The sequence below is a fragment of the Alosa alosa genome, chromosome 13 (genome assembly GCF_017589495.1).
Source record: "Alosa alosa isolate M-15738 ecotype Scorff River chromosome 13, AALO_Geno_1.1, whole genome shotgun sequence".
Classification (NCBI taxonomy): Eukaryota; Metazoa; Chordata; class Actinopteri; order Clupeiformes; family Clupeidae; genus Alosa; species Alosa alosa.
The window spans coordinates 3,538,436-3,560,935 of record NC_063201.1 but is presented as its reverse complement, the minus strand read 5'-3'; the positions used below and the strand labels follow the sequence as shown (position 1 = coordinate 3,560,935).

The 22,500-nt window shown below is 45.0% G+C and overlaps 2 protein-coding genes across 3 annotated transcripts in view; one reads left to right on the top strand and one right to left on the bottom strand.

The window, feature by feature from the left end:
• Positions 1–22,500, top strand: part of adam22 (ADAM metallopeptidase domain 22) — a 69,795-nt gene that overhangs the window by 30,040 nt on the left and 17,255 nt on the right. The window contains exons 6-15 of one of the 2 annotated variants that reach the window (XM_048260107.1): positions 2,169–2,232; positions 13,879–13,951; positions 14,297–14,376; positions 15,053–15,127; positions 15,296–15,367; positions 17,737–17,903; positions 18,335–18,419; positions 18,780–18,870; positions 19,226–19,277; positions 21,382–21,390. In XM_048260107.1, coding sequence (XP_048116064.1) covers positions 2,169–2,232; positions 13,879–13,951; positions 14,297–14,376; positions 15,053–15,127; positions 15,296–15,367; positions 17,737–17,903; positions 18,335–18,419; positions 18,780–18,870; positions 19,226–19,277; positions 21,382–21,390 — 768 coding nt within the window. The remainder of the gene's footprint in view (positions 1–2,168; positions 2,233–13,878; positions 13,952–14,296; positions 14,377–15,052; positions 15,128–15,295; positions 15,368–17,736; positions 17,904–18,334; positions 18,420–18,779; positions 18,871–19,225; positions 19,278–21,381; positions 21,391–22,500) is intronic. The other variant, XM_048260108.1, reaches the window with a different exon arrangement.
• Positions 8,344–13,582, bottom strand: cldn12 (claudin 12). The gene is made up of 2 exons (XM_048260113.1): positions 13,456–13,582; positions 8,344–12,332 (listed from the first exon to the last, which is right to left on the bottom strand). The coding sequence occupies exon 2, from the start codon at positions 12,253–12,255 to the stop codon at positions 11,167–11,169; it is 1,089 nt and encodes a 362-aa protein (XP_048116070.1). The 5' UTR covers positions 12,256–12,332; positions 13,456–13,582; the 3' UTR covers positions 8,344–11,166.

The window sequence follows — 22,500 nt, the reverse complement described above, 5'->3', positions numbered from 1 at the left end:
ATGAAACAGAACAGACAGATCTAATGCTGTCAAGGTGTCTACAGGGTGACATCAAATTGGCACAAATTCATTCTTTCCAACGGTCCAGAGGGGATGGTAAGAGAAAAGTGGGATCTAACACTTGTAAGTTGGTCACAATGTGGCAAACTACTGCAAGAAAAAGGAAAAATGGGTTTACATTTCATGCTGTCCTTTAAAAAGGGTAATGAAATTTGCATTTTTATGGACAAATCGCTATTTAGGTCAACTTCAGAGCTGAATATATGGAATTGCCCAAGGGATATCACCAGGCAACCTCCCTATTTTTATTAAGTAACCCCTAGGCAACAAGAAACAGCAAAGAAAAAAACTTTAACCATCAAAATCAGGTTCACCAAGATTCTGGCCTTTGGCTCCCAGACTATGATGCTCTATGGTCTTCTGGGCCCCCACCGTCGACTTGAAGGCAGTACTGCCTGGAAGGAGCTAGGGTTTGCCATGGGTTATGTTAGGGCAGGGGTCGGCAACCTTTTTTGCCTAGAGAGCCACTTTTACCAATTTTTTTTTTTTTTATCTCAGAAGAGCCACATAAAGACGGTTACAAAAAAAAGTTGGTATGCAAAGTAACATCATAGTTAACAACACAACACTCAATTTTCGTTGACATGTCATTGGTGAAATTAAACATTAGGCATACCAGATATTAGATTTGGTGATGGCCTTGGAGTCTGGCTGGCTCATATTCAGTGAGATGAAGTTTCATGCAAGAATTGAGGCTGGGGCAACTCCACTCAAAACTGTCATATCCATAACGGCAACTAAATACCATGGCATTGTGTTGGGGTTATGGATGTGACAGTTTTGTGCAAAGCTGCCCTTAAACGTGAGCACAGGTTTGTCTTTATATTTTTCATATGTGAGAGATTTCTCACATGCAAGTGGAACCGAACAGGGTTAACACAGCAATACTAACTCGTTCCAGTGTGCGATATAACGGGCAGTTCATTTCGCGTTTTCAGAATCAGTCTTCGGATGGAAACTTTCCCATTTCAGCCCGCTTTTGTGTTCAAGGCCGCAAGCTGTGGTCGCTGACGCTTCCTTTTGACATTTTCCTTATCTAGCCTACAGCAAGCGCACACATCAACAATAACAAAGTGTTCTCGTTGACTGAAATGGAGGGAAATCGGTGATTTTGTTTCATATTGACTTGGCAACAAACCGCGAATGTAACAATATTGTGCAGGCTACGGTTACGCAGTCAAGTGAGGTGGAAAGTTATATAGGCTAAATTACTCAGATAGATCTACAATATTACATTTTGAAAATGAACTAAAATAAAATACATTTTTAAATTAAATACTCATTCATTAATTTCAAAACTGAGCCGCATCAGAGGGATCAAAGAGCCGCATGCGGCTCCGGAGCCGCGGGTTGCGACCCCTGTGTTAGGGTTAAAGTTAGGGTTACGTGTCTTGAAGTCGATGGTGGCAGTGCTGCCTTGTAGTCGACGGTGGGGGCCCAAAAGACCATCAAGCGACTATGATAAGCATAGCCTATTGTCATGGTTATAGGTAGTATATTTAAGTTAATATTTACTGAGTGATGACATTTTGGCTTATTTGAGGGGGAAAAATTACAGATTTTTCTTAAGTATTTTAGTATTTGAAATACTCCAAATACAATCCCTCAAAGTATTTTGTTACAAACTACATTTGATTTTTTTTCAATCCTGCAAAATACAAATGACAAAATCCCCTAAAGTAATTAAATACGTATTTCAAATCCATTTAATTAAAATACTGCCCATGTCTGAGTGGTACAGCGTGGATCTAGCCGCCCCGCTGGCCTCATTTGCTTCATAGGGCGCCAAAAGGGCCAATCTCTTTATCGGACTTCTTCATGCAGCAGTGTGACCTTTTCCAGGGGACATTCGTCTCCATTACTGAAGGACATCTTCGTAGTGTCCGTGTTGAGTGCTAGTGCACATCTAATTAAAATTGGTCAACCATTCACAGTGATTTCACCTCAGGACCTTTTGACCTTGTGAACCTTGTGATCGTATAACTTCCTGTGTCCTGTGCATGCTGTTCTCATTAGAGTGAGGCCGCTGTAGAGATTGGCAGCTGTTGGAGGAGTTCCAAAGGTCATGATTGACAGATTGACCTTTCGCTGTCTTTTCTCTCTGACAGTGGCATGTTCTTTGATGGGAATCACACATATATGATCGAGCCTGGAGGAGACAGCACTCTTGATGTAAGTAACCTGCGTGTGTCTGTGTGTGTGTGTGTGTGTGTGTGTGTGTGTGTACTGTATGTGTGTGTGTGTGTGTGTTTGTGTACTGTATGTGTGTGTGTATACGTATGCACAGGTTGATGCATGTATGTGTTTGTTTCACCAATAAGCCTCAATAATACTTCCATTATTAAAGGGACGTTGAGCCTTACGTTTGTTAGTGGTTTAAAAAAACGGTTTACCTTGATGTGGCACTATGCCCCTATGCTATTACCAGTATTAGCCTGCTAGCTCAATACTGCACCGAAAGTCTGGACTTAAAAACATCTAAAACTAGGACCCAGGTTGAAATTTGCCACAATGTATTGTTTCCATAGCAGTAAAAATGGCAGATTGCAAAGGGCACCTGGGCTCCCACTGAACTCTGTGTCCACTCCTCTGTTCCTGCAAGGCATCCGCCTGTCTTATGTTCCTGTCCTTCATGGTCCGACGTCGTGATCCGGAAGTGTATCTGTGCTATTTCCAGGAGAGGTCATGTCTGCTCGTATCATATGTCACTGTGGCGATCGATATTGACATCTGATCGGGCCTCAGGCTGAAGAGATCACTGCTCTCAGTGACTAGTGGTCACAGAAGAGAGGTCTCTAACTCAATCCCTCGCTCTAAAGCTAGATCGCTGTAGATCTTCCCTCACACAGCTGCTGTAGGTTGACTTCCTAATACAGGCCCACCAGGGTCGTGCAATGGTTTGTGGTGACTCTTTTGGCTAAAACTGACTCTGCTGATAGAATTCTCAAAAATTGTGGTTCCAACTGTGGTGATTTTAACAATAATATGCTGATAATACAATCACAAAATTGCTGTAAAGCAAAAATTGCACCTTACATGCTGTGGTTGTGGGAAATCCTTGAATTTGCATGAATTTACCTTCTCGCAAAATCCTAGAGGGCCTAGTGACATCAGTTTAATCACCTCTTCCACGGCTCTTCCTTTCTTCTCTCTCTCTCTCTCTCTCTCTCTCTTTCTGGACATTTTCTGCCCCCTCCATCCCATCCTCTGGTGGCTGGCTGAGTTTCTCACCATGTGTCCGAGGTTAGGTGTAGATGGCATCCCTCGATAGCGCTGACTGAGATTTATGAGACTAATTAAAAACGTTGAGCTGATTGAAAAGGCCTGAGAGGAGAGAAGCCAACGGATTACAGAGATGACGATACGTGTCTCTCTGGCCTTTGGTGGTCACACACACACACACACACACACACACACACACACACACACATTGAGTGAGACGGAGAGAAAGACTGAGATATTGTAGCTGGGAAAGATGAGAAAGACTCATCAGCTGTACAATGTCTGTGACAAAGCAAGAGTTAGAAAAAAATGGCATGGCATTCACAGGAATTCGCAGGAAACATGGCGATTAAGGCTCCCTCAACTACTCCAGCAGTCCCGTTCACAATGTCTGTCTCTCTCCTGCTCTCTCCATCTCTCCTGCTCTCTCCATCTCTCCTGCTCTCTCTCCTGCTCTCTCCTGCTCTCTCCTACTCTCTCCATCTCTCCTGCTCTCTCCTACTCTCCTGATCTCTCCATCTCTCCTGCTCTCTCCATCTCTCCTGCTCTCTCCATCTCTCCTGCTCTCTCCTACTCTCCTGCTCTCTCCATCTCTCCTGCTCTCTCCTGCTCTCTCCTGCTCTCTCCATCTCTCCTGCTCTCTCCTGCTCTCTCCTGCTCTCTCTCCTGCTCTCACCTGCTCTCTCCTGCTCTCTCTCCTGCCCTCCCTCTCCCCCTCTCTTTCTCTCTTCCATACGGTCCTTTCAGATGGGATGAATAATTTAAAGCAGATAGAGACAGAGGACAGAGGAGAGAGACACCGCTGCCCTAAACGTACTCCCCTTTCCCCTCAGAGAGAGAGGGAGAGAGAGAGAGAGAGAGAGAGAGAGTGGGGGGTCAAGGCATGAACAGTAGAGAGAGGGAGAGAGAGAGAGAGCTAGAGAGAAAGAGAGAGGGAGAGAGAGAGAGTGGGGGTCAAGGCATGAACAGCAGAGAGAGGGAGAGTATGTGGTCAGTTATAGTGCAGGTATTTAGAAAAGATAAGTACAAGTATATATACTCTTTTGATCCCGATGCTGCCTCTGTAGTCTAGGCAACAATCCTCAATGGCAAAACAAACTAGCAAAAATGGCAAAAATGAACATTAGCATTGGTATTGAACTACTAAAACAGCTAGCATTCAAATCACCACTGGATGGAATTCTAACACTGAAAATATGCACACGTCGTAATTAGTGATTAGGATGATTTCTGGTCTAGTACAGAAAGAGGAAAAGGGAGATCACCAAGGGCCTTAATTTCTTCCTTTATCCTTTCATGCCCCCCTGATCATACAGTATGCCCAGTGTCTAGATTGTCCCTTACATAAATCTAGCTATTGCTGTGAGCACTGCAGGACCCTTGCCAGTTCATTTCCTGGTGCACCCCATTCATCTACACAGTTGAGTTAGTCAACTCTTAATGTATTTGTTGTTGTGCCGTTTCAACAGTGCCGTCGTTACAGATGATGAATGTGTTGATACAAATAGCGTTGGGCGGTGTGGAGGTGGTAATTGACCTAAGGCTTTCTGCTGTTTGATAGATTAATATTAGCTTCACACTACACAGGCTTCCATCCCCTTAGTTTGTTGAAAAATAGCACGATGAAGTATAATCATTTCCGTCTCTGAAGACAGATATATCTGGTAGGCTTGGTATGATAGAATAAGTTCTCATGACCCCCGAATAGAAGACATCAAAATTAACATTTCAGTTTCAGTCCGATCCGATCAGATTTCTGGCATGTGGCATATTTGTCAGATATCTTGCAACGTCAGCAGTCGAATGTACAGTGTGAGCACAGCAAGCACATCCCTTTGAAACACACAGTGTGAGTATCGTATCCATATGGTATCCGAGTGAAAGAAATTGCCCAGTGTCTACCCTGCATAAGGCAACTGTCAGAAAAGAACTACATGCTCAGTCTACCAGGCTGAGATAGACTGTAGAGTCATTCTGCAGACCACCGAATCTTGTCTTTCCTTACTGTACACATTCATGCCATTCGTCTCCTCTCCCTTCTGGCCTCTGATAGGAAGAGTGTCAGTCTGACACGGCACGCAAGCCGACAGATGAAAGCAAGTGACGGTGCGCCAGGCGCTCCTGTCGTGTAAGTCCGACAGCTGGGCGCTGACAGTCTGGCCGCTGGGAATCTCCTGTGAGGGAACTCGCTCCCATAACTTAGCAGTTTTAACCGGCATACTTGACGGTTTAGGGTTTTGACAGAGACGGCCGACACCCGTGACCTTGAGCGCACCCGCACCCTATACGCTCGCCACGAGCTGCCGTTTCCACGACAGCAGGGCCGTCGTGCTGGCGATGCGGCAGGACAGTCAGACGTGGCGCTTAGCCGCAGAGTGGGCACCGCCGATGCCGCCATATGGCGCGGGCATCTGTCATCCGCCCAGCGCAGCAGCAGGGGCCAGGAGAGTGTCCCTCTCGAGGGCCTTCGTGCAGTCTGAGGCGTGCAGACCGTAGCCAAGAATGCTGCAGCTCGTGGAAGAAGGCCTGCTATCGCCCGCTCATATTATTAGCTCATTAATAACCACGCAGATGCCTTGTTTCAGATCGGTTGACGTTTGCCATTCAGAGCTGCTCGAAGTCCATCTATTTGACCGTTTGTACCAGGAATTCTTATTCCATTCACCCAGAGATCGTAGATTGCTCCATTTCAGGCCTCTCTGATTCACCATTCCAACTGTTCTGTTGCTAGACAGGGACTCGTAGGTAAGCGAGGAACACACACTGGCAGACAAACTCAAGAGCATTTTAAACAGACACAACACACACACACACACACACACACACACACACACACACACACACACACACACACACACACACTCTTACGCACTTGGATGGTTCAGCCAGAGAGGCTCGGTTTTGTCAGCCTGAGGGATAGCGATCTTCTGAAACGTGTCCTTAGATGACATGGGGGAGAGTGAGATTGCAACGGTATCTGCAGGAGATGAAACAGACCCACAAGCTTATCACTGGAACTATCCATTAAAGCCTTTAGTATGTCTACCGTGTGTGTGTGTGTGTGTGTGTGTGTGTTTTTGTGTGTCTGTGTGTGAGAGAAATGGAGGCCAGACAGGAGCTGTGTGGGGGTGTGTGCAGGATATTGGTACTTAATAAGCTTTGCATCTACACTCAATCTCTCTCTCTCTCTCTCTCACACACACACACACACACACACACACACAGAACAGAGAATGCTGGGATCAGAGTGAAGAGTGTGAAGAGGAATGGGTGAGTGGGTCTCCAGTGGCTTCCTGCCAGACCCCATTTCTGCAGTCATACAGTCAGCCAGACAGAGGAGGGGTGTGTGTGTGTGTGTGTGTGTAGGGGAGGGGTTGGATTGGGGTTGTGAAGAGGGCTAATCCCTACTCTTTTGGGACATGCATGGTGCATGCCCCCCAGCACACACACACACACCATAGCTAATTTCTATTCATGGTCTGCTTAACAGCCTTTCAGCACAACGAACACAAACCAGCACATACATACACATCTCATACATACACATGAATATTGTGTACTAGTCCTTATGCACACACACATTTAAAAACAAATATATGCCCCCCCCCCAACTGTACTACATCAGAAACCATCTGTGTGAGACGCCTAATCCCTCTCAAGCCCTTAATTTATAGTGGGTAGGATTGTGTGTGTGTGTATGTGCATGTTTCATATTCCTCCTCTTAGTTGGGCTACTTATTGTTAATGTGTTAGTGAACTATTATGGGTTGCACATCGTTGCCATGGCAATGGTTGTTTTGTTGGTCATTGCTGGCATCTGCAATGGATGTCTTGAGGGCTAGCCAGGTTCGTTATGACATTTCAATGGTCTGTAAGGGGGTTGATTGAGATGAAGGATCTTTGGGCCCTCTCTTACCTTTTGGATGTTGGGCTTCCTCTGTATCACATCTCTGATGTGTTTCACTGAGCACAGGACTCCTGATGGTCTTAGTGCATCCAGATTAAATTTTATTTTGATACAGCACACGTTTGTCACAGCATTTATATTGGGGTCAAATAATTCATTTGCTGTATTTTCTGAGGCCTTTTGTGATTCGGTCGATTCAAGGGGCCTACTGATGTCTGGGTGCGTCGTTAAATATCATGACAAATGTGACCCAGCACGGTTGAGTTTGGCAGGGTTGCCATAAATCAGTTCCGCTGTCTCTTTTCTTGATGGAAAGTGCTCCGCAGCTTTGACACAGCGTGGCGGGTTGTGGCGGGGGGGGGGGCATCAGTTTCTCCTGCTGTCACATCTGTTGCGAGGGGTTGTGACAGGCGACCCTCCAGGGTCAAAAGTGGCGCACAGATCAGCTTCTGCTTCTGTTATGGCGGGAGTGCCGAGCAATGACAGCGTCTGGCTTACCGACAGCGTGAAAGGAGCTTGTGATTGACATGTTTACCGAGCATGTGACTCGTCTGTCAAACTCTTTTTTTTATTTTTTTTATTGGTAACATGAAAAAATGTCGCTCTTTCTTCGTAGAGCACCGGAAAGCAGACGGGATTGCACTGGTGCTGACGTGATCACAAGAGGAAGTCGTTTACGTGGAGAATCCAAAAATGCAGCAGCGCACACACACACATTTCTGACTGTTATTTGCAGTTATTTTACCCGTGCCCTACTGTCTTGCTTGCATCATGAAGTGTTTTTTTTTTTCTATTTGGAGTACTGAGGCATTCTTAATTGTATGAAGACCTTAAAAATAAGGACATCTGTGGTTCAGGTAACTATGAGGGGCCCTGATGTGACCTAATGTAATCCCATTATTTTTCAAATCCGATTTTTAAAAACAATTTCACTGCTCCCCTGAGAGGTAAGGCAAGGTCTCAATTTCCAATTTACACAACTCAGTATTCATGAATCCAAGAAGACATTTCACTTTCATGAAATTAAAAATAATACTGCTAAAACCCTCAGAGGTACATGTAGTCTTATGTAATTTCATGACATCGATTGTGGGAATAAAACAGCATGTTTTTTTCTTTCACAAGGAAATATACAGGCAGAGTAGCACGTTTACTTACAGTAATTGATCTTTTTTATTAGAAATAAGGCCATTGTGAATATTGGCATCTTAGATACAAAACCATGTAACATCAAACGTACACATACAAAAGAACAGACTACAACATACATGTAGAGTGGATGTGAGTTAAGAAACGGGGGATAAAAAAGACCTACAAAGACAGTGTTCGTGATTACTTTCTTAATGGCACAGTAGCCCATGATTTCTATTCAAAAATGTATAGTAGACATTGTAGCACAATGGCACATTATAACAAATGCAATTTGTAACAGACTTACATACAGAGTACAAAAAGTGGACTTGATCACCATTAAGTGATCAAGTCCAGATACTTCATATCTGGAGTAAGACATGCAAGAGTTCAATCATGTGGATTCCTCTGCATGTGTTTCAATCTAATGCTGACAACATGATGCTGTCTTAACAGCTGAAGTAGTGTTACCATAGAGACAACTCCACACCATACGAGTGACCATACAGATCTGTCCCTCTGTGGCTCCAAATTGAAACAGCCTTCACTAAGGGCTAGCTAGCTAGATAGATAGATAGATAGCTAGATAGCTAGATAGATAGATAGATAGATAGATACTTTATTGATCCCCAGGGGAAATTCAAGGAGATGATCTAGATGCAGACGCTTGAGTGAACAGAGCAATGCCTGGCCTCTATTTTAGGGCTGTGAAACGGTGCCCACGTCACCTCTGGCACCTTACCATCCTCACCACGACACATCTGGCACCATGCCATCCTCCTTCACCATCACCACAGACAGGAGTGCTGAAGCACCACCAACCTAACAAGCCCCACAAGCTCCCCGCTCTCTCCCTCTCACACACACACACACACACACACAGGTGACCCGCTCACAGCAGCTACCTGTTCCCTGAATGGTTACCAGTAAATGAAGCCGCATCAATAGCAGACATAATTAGCAGTGCACTAAGCACTAAATTAGGATGCAGCCTTTGGAGACATCAGGCGGTGCATCGGATTCCAAATTAGGCCGTGCTCGTTAGTGACCCACCAAGGACTGCATTAGCATTTCAGAGCATTCAGCAGGAGCTGCGGTCACAGGCACTCCATAACTGTCTTAGGCTCATGTCAATTAACACACTGATCTCAGCGAGCAAGGATGTGTGTGTGAAATAACTGTGTGTGTGTGTTTGTGTGTGTGTGGGGTTGACTGTCTTGACAGTGCCATCTTAAAAACTCAACCCCTTCAATGTAAAATCACTGAAAATGTATGATCACTGATAAGTACACAGCAATGTAGGCAATTACATTAAACATTACATAACTAAACAGGCAGCTTCAGCTCATTTCTATGAGTTAGCCATGATTCATTTAGTGTCAGACAACAGTGTGCAAGTTAACCATTACAATGGCAAATAAAACATACAGTGCATGTAGTGAATTGAGGTTAGTACAACATCTAAAAACTAAACATTACATTTAAAAGTTCTTAACAATTATAAACATTAAAAATTCTCATCTTAAGCCCAGATATAAAAAAATGATGTATGCTATGCTCAGAGCTTCTGATGCCGGTTAAAACGACAACACCCACTGAGAATATTATTACATTATTCCCATGTAACCAAACAGATCTCACATTTCTGAAACTTCAATTCAATTGCTTCAATTGCATCAGTCATTGTGCACCGCACAGGACTTAGTGTTACTGTTACTTACGCACTGTGGAGTTAGTGTTAGTATCCTCTGTAAGGACACAGTGGTCTGAAACATGGTGGTAACCACCCAAGTGGGGCTGGAATGACGAGAAAGGACCAGGTCATGGTGGCCGGATTGCTCACATTACGTGAGTCACCTTGCATGTGGTCAGAAGTGAAAAGTCAAGTCACAGAGAATGCCTCTTAACCCATCATTATTCCACAGCCGAGGGCTGTCTAAGTGGCCTCTTAACCTAGAGCAAGACATTTTGTCCCATATACTACGTGCCTTCCCACACCATAAGTAATATCAAAAGGTATGTTTTTTTTTTTGTTAGAAGACGAAAAAAAAAAAAATATATCTATAGCGCAGTTAAGCCTATAGCTTCTTTGAAGCTTCCCTGAAAGGTGATTTGTAAAAACAGCACAGAGAGGATCTTACATTGGCTTAAAGTAGTGGCACTTCACTCATCCAACAAATGATCATTCCCCTCAGAGAAGACCAGTTTTGTTCCTTAGCGGCTAACAGTGAACGGTTGACTCACAGAAACAGTGACACTGGACAGCATGAATGGACGTGTCGTGTCCGCAGTGTGGCTTAACTACATGGTGCCCATAGGCAGGCAGGGGAATACAGAACAATAGAGTAGAACTAAACTAGAGTTCTAGAGTAGAACTGAAAAAATAAACGAGTTCTCCTGTTCCGACAGCCAGCTGTTTCTCAAGCAAAGACGGCAGTGGATCGTCAGTGATAAAACACAATTAGCTGAAGTGCAAGCATCGATCAGTAGAAGCACAATATTCATTAATTTCATTAAATATTTTTGTTTGTTTTTGTGCTAAAGTCTCAAAGTTTACTATCTACAGTTCACAGATCAGACATCTTTTTAAGATAAAATGTCTTCACAATTTCCTTCCACTACACCTTGGAGTTTCTTACAAGAAGAAAGCAGAGCAAAACAAAACAAAAATACAGTGAGACTGTCCCTCCTTACAGTCTGTCAATATAACTGGCATGGCACCGCCTGCGCAAAACTACCAAGAACAAGGCTTGCTTGGTCAGGCACATTAAAAAAAAGGAAACTAAAACATATAAACCAAACAAAAAAGCTAAAACTGAAATTGATTTGAAGACATTAAAATTGTTCTAGTGTGACTCTGTGAGGACAGGAATGTCGATCTCGATGCCAGAGAGGCGCGAGCGGGTGGAGTACCGGTGGCTGGCGTATCTCTGAGATCCCCCGTAGCTCTGCGAAGGGGCGTAGCCTTGCGAAGGGGCGTAGCCCTGGGAGGGGGCGTAACTTTGTGACGGGGCGTAACCTTGAGAGGGGGCATAGCCGTATGGCTGGGAGACACCCACCTCAGACCCATACCCATCTGGGCCAGTCATCTGTGGCATGTAGACTGGCTGGGCATGGCCGTGGGGCATAGGCGGTCCAGCGATGCTGGCGGGGTACCCTGGGGCAGCGGCGAAGCCGGGCACCTCCATTACGGAGGGCTGGTAGTGCTGGGGGGCGTAGGCACCGGGCGAGTGGGGCATGCCGTTGGCATGGAGGGTGAGCGGCTGCGCCGACAGGCTGGTGGGCATGACGGGCGGCTCGGGGAACGGCAGCCAGAAGGGCGAGGGCAGCTTCTTGCACATGCAGTACCACATGAACATGAGCAGCGCGGCCAGCAGCAGCCCGCCCGCACTGCCGATGGCCACGTACACGGCGAAGTCCACCGCAAACACGTTGTCGTAGCGCGCGTTGAGGTCGTCCGTGTGGAACAGGAACCAGACGGCCGGCGGCATGGCCACGGCGCCGCCCAGGAACAGAAAGAAGCCGGCCACCAGGTGGCAGCCCACGCTGTTGACCAGGCAGCGGCTGTTCTTGATGTCCTCGGGCTCGCCGGAGCAGCAGGACGTCTTGCACATGCCCATCATGATGAGGAGGAGCGCCAGGGTGGCAAGGGCCAGCCCAGTGGGCAGGCAGAACTGCAGCAGCCGCAGGTCCAGCTGGTCCACTTTCACCCACCAGTCGGCGTCGTAGTAGTAGCAGCCCGTGCTGCCGTCGCGCCGCACGCACTTGGTCCACAGGCCGTCGTAGACGGTCACGTTGCGGGCGTTGTGGTTGAAGGTGATGAGGCGCGTGGTCCGCCACTGGGGGACCAGAGTGGCCACCAGCAGCCCGCCCACGGACAGCATGGCGATAACGAACGAGAAGGCGTTGGTGGCGTGGATGTCGCGGCACGACATGGTGGCTGCGGTCAGTTGGTGGTCGGGGATATGTCACAGACCAGAGCAGGGAGGAGGAGGAGGAAGAGGTTCAAGTCCTAAAATTAAAACACAATAGTCGTCAGCAGACAATTCTGCACTTGTTCTCACGATCACATGCCCGTACATTCACACACACACACACACACACACACACACAAACAGAGAGATTAATGACACAGTGCGACTATGCAGGGTGGTAGATTCGCTGGGAAGAGGTCTCAAGGGTCATTCTGATCCACAGGGGAGCGTCTGATTGGCAGACTTGCTGAGAAGAACTGGCACACTGAACTGCAATATGGTACATCGAGAACCAGGAAGGCCAGTCCATCAAGGGGGAGGCTAAATTGGGGTCAGCTTTGAAGGGCACAAACATATTTCAATGTGCTTAGTGGAAAGGGGATTAGGCCTTGCGTTTCGTGCTTGGGCCTGGGATGAATAGACATAAGCCTACTACAGTAATGTCATAGTTTTAAAGCAGCCAGATGCATTTTGCATTACGTTGAAAGGTTGCCCGTTTGGTCTATTGTACTGCTCTGACCTACCCTCAATATCTTCTCATTAGCATCCAGTACAAATGAAGCCACTACATTGTTATGTGTGTTCCCACGTATTCTGCCTAATCAGGCAACACATAGCCGACAGTCCACGTACAAAACTAAAATCGTCCATTTACCACAGCCATGAACTACGATTTACTGCAGATTGCTGGGCATTTGCAAAACAGTCTGTAACGGTGTAATAATTAGGGGATCTTTCAGACTTAGCTAAAACCTTCTATTTCCTTTCTTTTACTGTTTATGGCCATTTCGGATGTAAGACTGCAGTTAGCGTTAGCCTAGTGATAGCTAAAGGAAACGGGGGCTTTCGTCATGTATGGTTGTGTCTCAGAGCACTGCTACCGCTTGCATTAATCATTTTCATTAGCGTTGACATGTCACTTTTTATTGGAAATGTGTTGTTGATCGGCCAGCTAGCTCGGCTTATTTTACCATTCGAATGAGAAATATTAGCTTCCTAGCTAGGGAACTTTGCTTGCTTGATCAACCAACTACTGTTTGCTTAACGACATGATAGCAACCTGTTGCTCTTGAATTTCCCGACAACAGTTGCGCTGAACAGGCATAACGTTAGATAACAGCATTACAAAGTTTACAAGTAATTTAACACCATTGATCCTACCTCTGTTTTTTTTTTTCCTACGAAACACTCAGAGTAATATTCCAATCATTTTCCTGTTTGTTGTGGTCGCACCGTCCATCGAGCAAAAATCCTTTTCCTGTTGCTACCCAGTGCGTGCGCGCTCCCGCGCCCTGTACAGGCATCGAATGAAACTGACGTCATTGGCGAATTGAAAAGCTCAGAAGGGAAACAACTCCTCTAAATGAATAATTGCCTCGTTATTGGAAAGGGTGTGATTAAATGAAAAAAATATTCTTCACACTCGCAAAAAAGTGAATGATTGAATTGCGTACTACATGTTAGGTCTACAACATGGGTTTTTGAGGACCTAATGTTATGTATTTAATAGGTTGAAGTTTAAAAGTTTATTTTATTTAGCAAACTGACAGTAATATCCGTTATATGCACCCTCTTCTTTTCTAGGCGGGTGAAACCCAGATCCACTTGATATATAAATCCCCTGGCCTGGAGGCTCCTGAGGGCTTTCTACATCCCAGTAAGTGTTCCACCATAACCCAGATCTTTTGAAACACACATAGGCCTACAGTCATCGCTAGACTAGAGATGACACAGACTCCCTTTTTAAGTCAGCCCTTTTAATTAGAACAGTGTAGTTGTGTATTACACACTGTTGGGAAGTAGTGGGAGAAGTAAAACGTTTATCAGATAAAGAAATTAATAATAGGCCTAACATCTGTTTTAGACACACATGCACACATCACACTATTTTTAAGGTAGCTTGTGGTACCGATCTAAAGTGTGTGGTACTGATCTAAAGTGTGTCATGGGCGATCTAAAGTGTGTGGTACTGATCTAAAGTGTGTCATGGGCTCGCCTTTAGGTGTTCTCCTGGAGTCTCCCTTTCAAACGCCACCAGTATATCCCGGGTCAAAGGTCGCACTCCGGAGAAGCAAAAGACAAGTGAGTATGCATATAAGAGTGCTCAAATACACACACACACACACAAAACACAAACAGCAGCCCTCAAGGTAAGTATGCTTACCTTTAATGGAAGTTGTACCCGTGTGGTATGTATGTGTGTATGCATGGATAGTTTCCCCCTCTTGTGTCTATTCAACGCTGTAGTTTTGAGTATGTGTGTGCATGCATGCGTGCGTGTGAGTGAGCGTGTGTGAGTGTGCGTGTGCCAGTGTGTGTGTGCGTGTGTGAGTGAGCGTGTGTGAGTGTGCGTGTGCCTGTGTGTGCGTGTGTGTGTGCGCGTGTGAGTGAGCGTGTGTGTGTGCATGTGTGTGTGTGCGTGTGTGTGCATAGATGCCACTGTAGATGGTCTGTGTTCTACGTGTCTTCTCTGCCTTTCTCTCTCTGTCTCCATGCACTACATGCAGAATTGATGAGTGAGAGTGGCTCTTATCTCATGGGGGTACAGATGTCTTCAACATCATGTTTCTCTAGCAGTATAGAGGCAGCTGTGAAATCTCTCGCTTGTTATTGAGCCACCATGGCTGACCACTGCATCAGTCCATTCAGCTGTCAGATTGGTTGAGTTATTAAACTGTTAGGACTGCTACAGTAATAGCATGGCCAAGTGTTTTGGAGTTTTCTGTCATTTATTGATTGTTTATTTTAAACCCTTCAGGTATCCAGAACTCCACACAGTGTGGAGGAAGAGACCAAATACATTGAGCTGATGGTTATAAACGATCACCTCATGGTAAGATCTTTATGGACATCTATGTGGGTGTCGGGGAGTGTCCAACATACAGTAAATAATAAATATTTGTCATGGCAGTAAAATAGCATGGGTTCAGTTATCTGGAATGTCAACTTGAGATTATGCCATTATTAAAATTGTTCAATTTACTGATTTCTTTCTGTGCAGTACAAGAAACACCGTCTGTCAGTGGGCCACACAAATAACTATGCCAAATCAGTCATCAATATGGCAGACTTGGTGAGTTTTAGAAGATTGTCAGAGAATCCATGCGTGTGTGTGTGTGTGTGTGTGTGTGTGTGTGTGTGTGTGTGTGTGTGTGTGTGTGTGTGTGTGTGTGTGTGTGTGTACAGGTGTATGTTTCTTTCTGTATCTGTGAATGTGTGTGTATTTCTCTACTATCCAATAGGACTGAAACTGAACCCTCATCAAAGTCAAAGTCAAAGTCAGCTTTATTGTCAATTTCTTCACATGTTCCAGACATACAAAGAGATCGAAATTACGCTTCTCACTATCCCACGGGTGAAGACAAGACATATTTTACCAATTTAAGTCCACAGACAAACATAACATTCAAGTAAAACAAAAAAGTAAGTAAATAAGTAAATAAGAGGGCACATATAATAATAAAAAAAAATAAAGAGCAGCAAAATTTGGTTGAAATTGTGCATAGACAGTCAATAAAATACTAGTGCAAAGTCAGGCCAATAAAAGGCTTGGGTAGTTCTGTTTGACCTAAGTAAGAAAAAGAAAGTGGCATAGTGGTGCAAGTTATGTAAGAGCAGCAGAAGTGTTGTGTTTTCAGGACAACAACAACAAGTTGTAAAGTGTACAAGTGTGCAAGTGTGCAAGTGGGAGTAGTGCAGGCGGCCATTGTGGGTCCAATGTCCAGGATGTTATGTAGCTGAGGGTGGAGGGGGGGAGAGGAGGGAGAGAGTTCAGCATCCTTACAGCTTGGTGTATGAAGCTGTTGGTGAGTCTGGTGGTGCGGGAGCGCAGGCTTCTGTACCTCTTCCCAGAGGGCAGTAGATCAAACAGATTGTGAGCGGGGTGACTTGCATCACTCACAATTTTGGTCGCCTTGCGGGTGAGGTGGGTGGTGTAAATGTCCTTCAGGGGGGGGAGTGAAGCACCAATAATCCTTCCAGCTGTGTTCACTATGCGCTGCAGGGCTTTCCTGTTGGGCTTTCCTGTTGTATTCAGTGCAGCTTCCGCCCCACACAGCGATACAGCTGGAGAGGATGCTCTCAATGGTGCCTCGGTAGAATGTGGTCATGATGGCTGGTGGAGCACTTGCTCGCCTGAGTTTCCGCAGGAAGTACAGGCGGCGCTGAGCTCTCTTCGCCAGTGATGCAGTGTTGGGGGTCCAGGAGAGGTCTTCACTGATGTGCACCCCCAGGAATTTGGTGCTGCTCGCTCTCTCCACCACAGCACCGTCGATGGTCAGTGGCAGGTGTTGGGTGTGACCTCTCCGGAAGTCAACAACAATCTCTTTGGTCTTGCTGACGTTCAGCAGGAGGTTGTTGTCCCTGCACCACGTGGTCAGATGGTCGTCCATCCAAACAGGCCCAGAGATTATTTTTAGGCTACCCTGCAGTCCGTCTCCCGGCGGCCATTTTACCCGGGGCTTCGTGCCGCACTGCCCCTCTGGTACCTCTGCAGTGGTGTTGGATGTGAGGCATCTAACATTTTGCCCAATCAATCTCTTGCTTGTGTCCTTTCCTCTCCAGTTCTAATGTCAGATTGACCAGCAAACCAAACAGTGCTGCTCGATTGGCAAACACGCATCCATCCGTGTCTCGTTTATCCTGACCGAACAAGGCAGTGGCCCCAGATTAGCCATTGATTTTGGATTTGTGTAGATTCCTGTGTGTGTGAAAGAAAGATGAGATCCACAAAACATTTCATTTTAAGGCTGAAGAGAACATTGACGGATTATTTTAGGAGAGCAAATGTTGCATCCTTGAAACAAATGATACGTGTGAATGTGCTAGTTGATGTTCTCAGGGGTGTAATGATCATATTAGGCTAGAGGCTCCTCCAACCATGGGATGCTAATGCAAAGTAAACAAAGGTGATTTCTGTTTTCACATTTTAATAACGTGGTGGTGGGATTAAAGAAAGGCTTCAGTGGAAACAGTGTCAGTGTAGTGTGTGTGTGTGTGTGTGTGTGTGTGTGTGTGTGTGTGTGTCTTTAGAGAGCAGAGAGCAGAGAGCGATCCATGCTGAGTCACTTCCTGTTTGTGTTAATCATTCGTGAGAGCAGTAGTGCCATTATGACATTTGTGTGTGTGTGTGTGTGTGTGTGTGTGTGTGTGTGTGTGTGTGTGTGGTATGTGAACAATAGTGTAAAAGTTTGTGGTATGTGCTTTTTTATTCTTACTTGGTAAGAATGGCACTCATGATGATGATCTTGCTTACCTCTCTCTCTCTCTCTCTCTTTCTCTCTCTCGCTCTCTCTCGCTCTCTCTCTCTTACCCTATTTCCTTCTCTAATTCGCCCTCTTCCCTTCCTCTCTCTTTCCCTCTTTCTCTGTGTGTGTGTGTATTCTGTGTGTGTGTGTGTATTCTGTGTGTGTGTGTGTATTTTGTTGTTTTCCATTCTGTCAGGTCTTCAAAGAGCAGCTCAACACTCGCATTGTGCTGGTTGCCATGGAAACGTGGGCAGCAGACAACCACTTCAACATCAACGACGACCCGATGGTTACCCTCAAAGAGTTCATGAAGTACAGGAGGGACTTCATCAAGACCAAGGCCGATTCCGTGCACCTGTTTTCGTGAGTTACAACAAACACACAAGACCAACAAAAGCATCATCATAAACGATTTCACAAACAACTGTGCAAGTTGCACCCATATAAATATAAACACACATCCATGCTACGTAATCTGTGAAGGTGAATTTTGTTCTGTTTTATTAAGGAGCACCTTACAGTTTCACAGCTCTTCTTTGTGTTGTCATATACAGTACATTTAAACATAGGTACATCAAATATGCTGTATGGTGATATTCTTCTATGCCTACACTCAAAAGTCCGAAGTCAGATTATGATGGCACAAGATAGTTGGATGTGTAAAGGCAGTAATGGGTTCCTGTGATGATAGGATTGCTCTGAGTGGGACTTCACTTTTACACTGGCCAATGCAGGAAAATGGACGGCCACTGATGATCTAATTTCCCTCTTCATATTTTTTTTTTCATTTTCAGGGGCAACCGTTTCCATAGCAGCTGGGGAGGGGCATCCTACATGGGTGGAGTTTGCTCACTGACAAAAGGGGGAGGAGTTAACGAGGTCAGTGTTCTAAAATCACGATTGGATAATCAGTTTTGTTATAGACCCGTTTGTTATAGATCAGCTCAATGTTGTTTTCTGTGCTACCGCAAATGCCTTAGGAACGCACATGTTTATTTATTTATGCTGTTAAAAGGGTCTATAGATCAACAACAAGCAACTGTGTGCTTCAAAACCATGTAGCATTGCATCCCCTTGTCTATTTTAAGCTGATGAAATTCAAATTAAATGCTCTTGTCTTTACCTCATCTCTCTTGTCTCTAACTCATCTCTCATCTTTACCTAATCTCTCTTGTCTTTACCTAATCTCTCTTGTCTCTACCTCATCGCTCTTGTCTTTACCTCATCTCTCTTGTCCAGTACGGCAAAGCGGAGGAGATGGCCATCACCTTGGCCCAGTCCCTGGGGCAAAACATCGGCATTTTCTCTGACAAGAAGAGAATTCTCAACGGTATATGCCACTTTTGCTTTCTCCTCTCTTTCTCTCTCTCTCTCTCTCTCTTTCTCTCTATCTCTCTCTCTCCAGTGTCCCCTCTCTATCCTCCTTCATCACTGATCTCTGTCCTATATATTTTGTGAAGAAATGGTTGACATAGAAATGACTACATATTTAGAACACACCCTCACAGACACTCTTGAGCTTGCATACATGCACACACATACCCTCTTACAAACACACACACACACACACACACACATAAATGTGCACACATTCACACACGTACACTGAAACACACTCACACACATTGATTAATGTGTTGTCACACACGTTGGATGACTCTTCCGGGAATTTGTGTGCTCTGCAGGGGAGTGTAAGTGTGATGATAAGTGGTCTGGCTGCATCATGGATGATGTTGGGTAAGTTTTCTCTAAAGCTGATTAAACACACACACACACACACACACACACACACACACACACACACACACACACACAAAACAGACACTCACTCATACATGAACACACACATATTGCCTTGCCTATTGCAGAGTGCAGATTGATGGAATGCCTTAACTGCCTTGAAAAGTCTAATGCACTGTAGTGTTTGTTGGCCTCAGCCTAGTTACTCTGTGGTTCTGAGAAATTAAGTATTAAATGTGTGTCTACTTTTAAATCCACAACACTTTCTCAAGATTATTCAAGTAGTTTTTTTCTGATAGACGTTTGGAAATTCCCCCCAAATCATCGCCAGAGGGCAGTTTTGTAATCCAAAATATACTGTTTGTCCCTCACTAGTATGTCAATTTTCTTAAAGTGCACCATATTTGTGGAGTGAACCGCTAAATTTAAACTTTTTTCTTGTGGGATGCCTTCCAGAGAAAGTGTTGTTGACATGTCTCTAGCGTAGTGTAGTGTTGGTGGTGTTTCTGCTCATATTTGTACTGGTGTATATTGTGGGTTCGCTGTGGAAAGGCCACTGTTGATATTTTCTGCTGTTGAATTGTAAACCTGTAAGCAGCTTTCTCTGTATTTGAGCAGCTATGTTGTTGTGTGTATAGAGTAGGCTATGTGTAACATACACGGGATTGTACTGATGCTTTACCATGGATCCAAGACCGAACCCCCAATTCCCCAACTAAACCTGCTCTAACTCTGACTCAGGCATAATCCTAACCCTCATTTATCCTAACCTAGGGCTGGGCGATATGGACCAAAACTGATATCCCGACATTTTGGGGCTGATTGGCGATATACGATATATATCGATATTTTAAATAGAAAGAGCTAAGTGTTTCGTATTCACTCAACATGACAATTATGACAACACAACCAGCTTTAATTAGAATGATTTCAGACTGCTCTAACACAGCTGTGCAAAAAAGTGTAAACAATAACATAGATAGATAGATACATAGATAGATAGATAGATAGATAGATACTTTATTGATCCCCAGGGGAAATTCAACATAGGCCTACCAATACCAATAGGCATAGTAGGCTACAGCTGCTCTGATAAAGCTGTGCAAATAACAAAAGACCAATAAGTCGACCCTGACTGACAACACAGGCCTACATTGTACTGCACAACGCAATATTTTGGGCACAAAAATATTGCAGTGGCCTACTGCAGAAAAAAACCTGCAGTTTTGTCACACAATGCAGTTTTTTTACTGTAAGGGTTTGATAGGGCCTACATGACAAGCAAATGTAGCCTATGATGGCCTAGACATGTGTAACTTGCTATCGATAACAATTAAATAGTTTTAAACAATTAGGCTACTTAAACAACGTAACTGAGTCACTCACCAAGAGTGTATAAAATTACATTAATAAAATTGTAGAGTGTTTAAATTAGCTAGGCTATGTACCAAAAATTACATTTACCGTGAGTCGAAGAGCTGTAAACAGTGTTGTAACTTAAATCTGCATGTACAAAACCGGGTGGAGCTCCAGTGGAGTTTTGATTTCACAACGAGAATTCTCGGTCTAGCCGTTGATGTGCCAATGGAACTAGGCATCAGCACCAACCTCTGATCACGGTAAACAAAATATGACTCTGGCTTTGATAAAATGGCCCATTATTTGACATAATATTGGTATTAAGATATTGTCTCAACTACATATCGTTTTCAAAAATATATCGGTCGTAGTCGTAATACCGATATATCGCCCAGCCCTACCCTAACCTAACCCTAATCCTTAAACCTAACGCTCATTTAGGCCTAACCCTAAACTAATCCTAACCCACACCTGGTCCTGGACTCCTGGGATAACGCTACAGATGTCCACAGTGGTCTTATAGCTGATGACCTGTTGACTCACTTATGATTACATTAGCGGTTATTTGTGGTGTTTTGTTAAGTGAACAGGTCATCAGTTTGATCTGTGAGTGTGTGTGTATGTACCGGTATATGTGTGTGTCTATATGTGTGTGTGTATATGTGTGTGTGTCTGTCTGTGCGAGTGTGTGTGTGTGCTTCTTCTTTAATGCATTGTGCATTTCCCCTCAAAACCCCAAAAGGCACAGCAGGTGAGCAGGAGCTTGGCTGTGATTCGCTAACAGGGCTGCAGTTTTGACCAATCAGCTGCCTCGGGAGGGTTGTCAGTCACCTCAACCCCCGCCATCCCATCCAGTAGCATTACGGCCCCGTCGCCTCGATGCTCCCGCCTCTTTCAAATGACCGTCTGCAAGAGGGAGAGGAAAATCCACGCCGGTGTCCGTCACCGCTGTGGATTTTTTTTAGACCTCTCTCGTTGGTTTTCTCAGACTCATGTTTCCGTTTGGCTTTGTTGACGGCCGAGTTTGGTTACTCTTTAGGGTGGGTGGAGCCAGACTCATGACATCATCAACAACCCGATTGAAACAGTCTGCAATGTCATTCCCATTCATCCAGCACAAGTGCCTAATCTCCTACTGCCTGTTACAGCATTATCAGAAACACTAGAATTGAATATATTTATTTATCCAATGGCAGGGCTTCCTTTGTGCCAGGAGTTGCCTATTTGTTTGTAGAGGTTGCCCACAGCTACAGGTTTCAGTTTTGCCTGTTACGTGGAGTTGTTTAGTGGTCCAGTCACCCGCAGGCAAGAACTGATCCTACTACAGCTCGCATGGGCAGCTCTCCTCACCGAAGCAGGAAGTAGTTGCTTTTTAGTGATCTCAGTTCTGCTGGGGTCAAAGTTGAAAAGTCATGGGTGAGAGATGGTTGGCTCTCCTGTGCCTGAGGAAGCCGTCGTGACCCCTGTGTGACTCTGATTCGATGCGATCGGAGCATCTGGTCCTAGGCCGTCCAAGGCTGTGCTATTAACCCAGTTATCAATGGTATTTCAGACGCTCGTGTTCAATGGAGAAATCTGTCACTTCCATTGATGGATGCTTATGTGATTGTGTGTGTGTGCGTGTCCCCCCCCCCCCTTTACGTTTCCTCTGTGCTTGCATGTGTGATCTCACTAACTCACAGTGTGTTTTGTGTACTGTATGTTGGTGTGCATACGTGTGTGTGTGTGTGTGTGTGTGTGTGTGTGTGTGTGTGTGTGCCCTGGACACCTTTGAGTCGGCCAGCTAAAAGATAAGGCTGAGAGCGAGGGAGGCAGTGTATCGACTCAATGTAGGTGTCCGCCACTGAAGTAGTTCTTGGAA

What these genes read in the sequence shown, in the direction of transcription:
- cldn12 (XM_048260113.1), bottom strand. Translation starts at nt 12,255, where the DNA reads ATGTCGTGCCGCGACATCCACGCCACCAACGCCTTCTCGTTCGTTATC.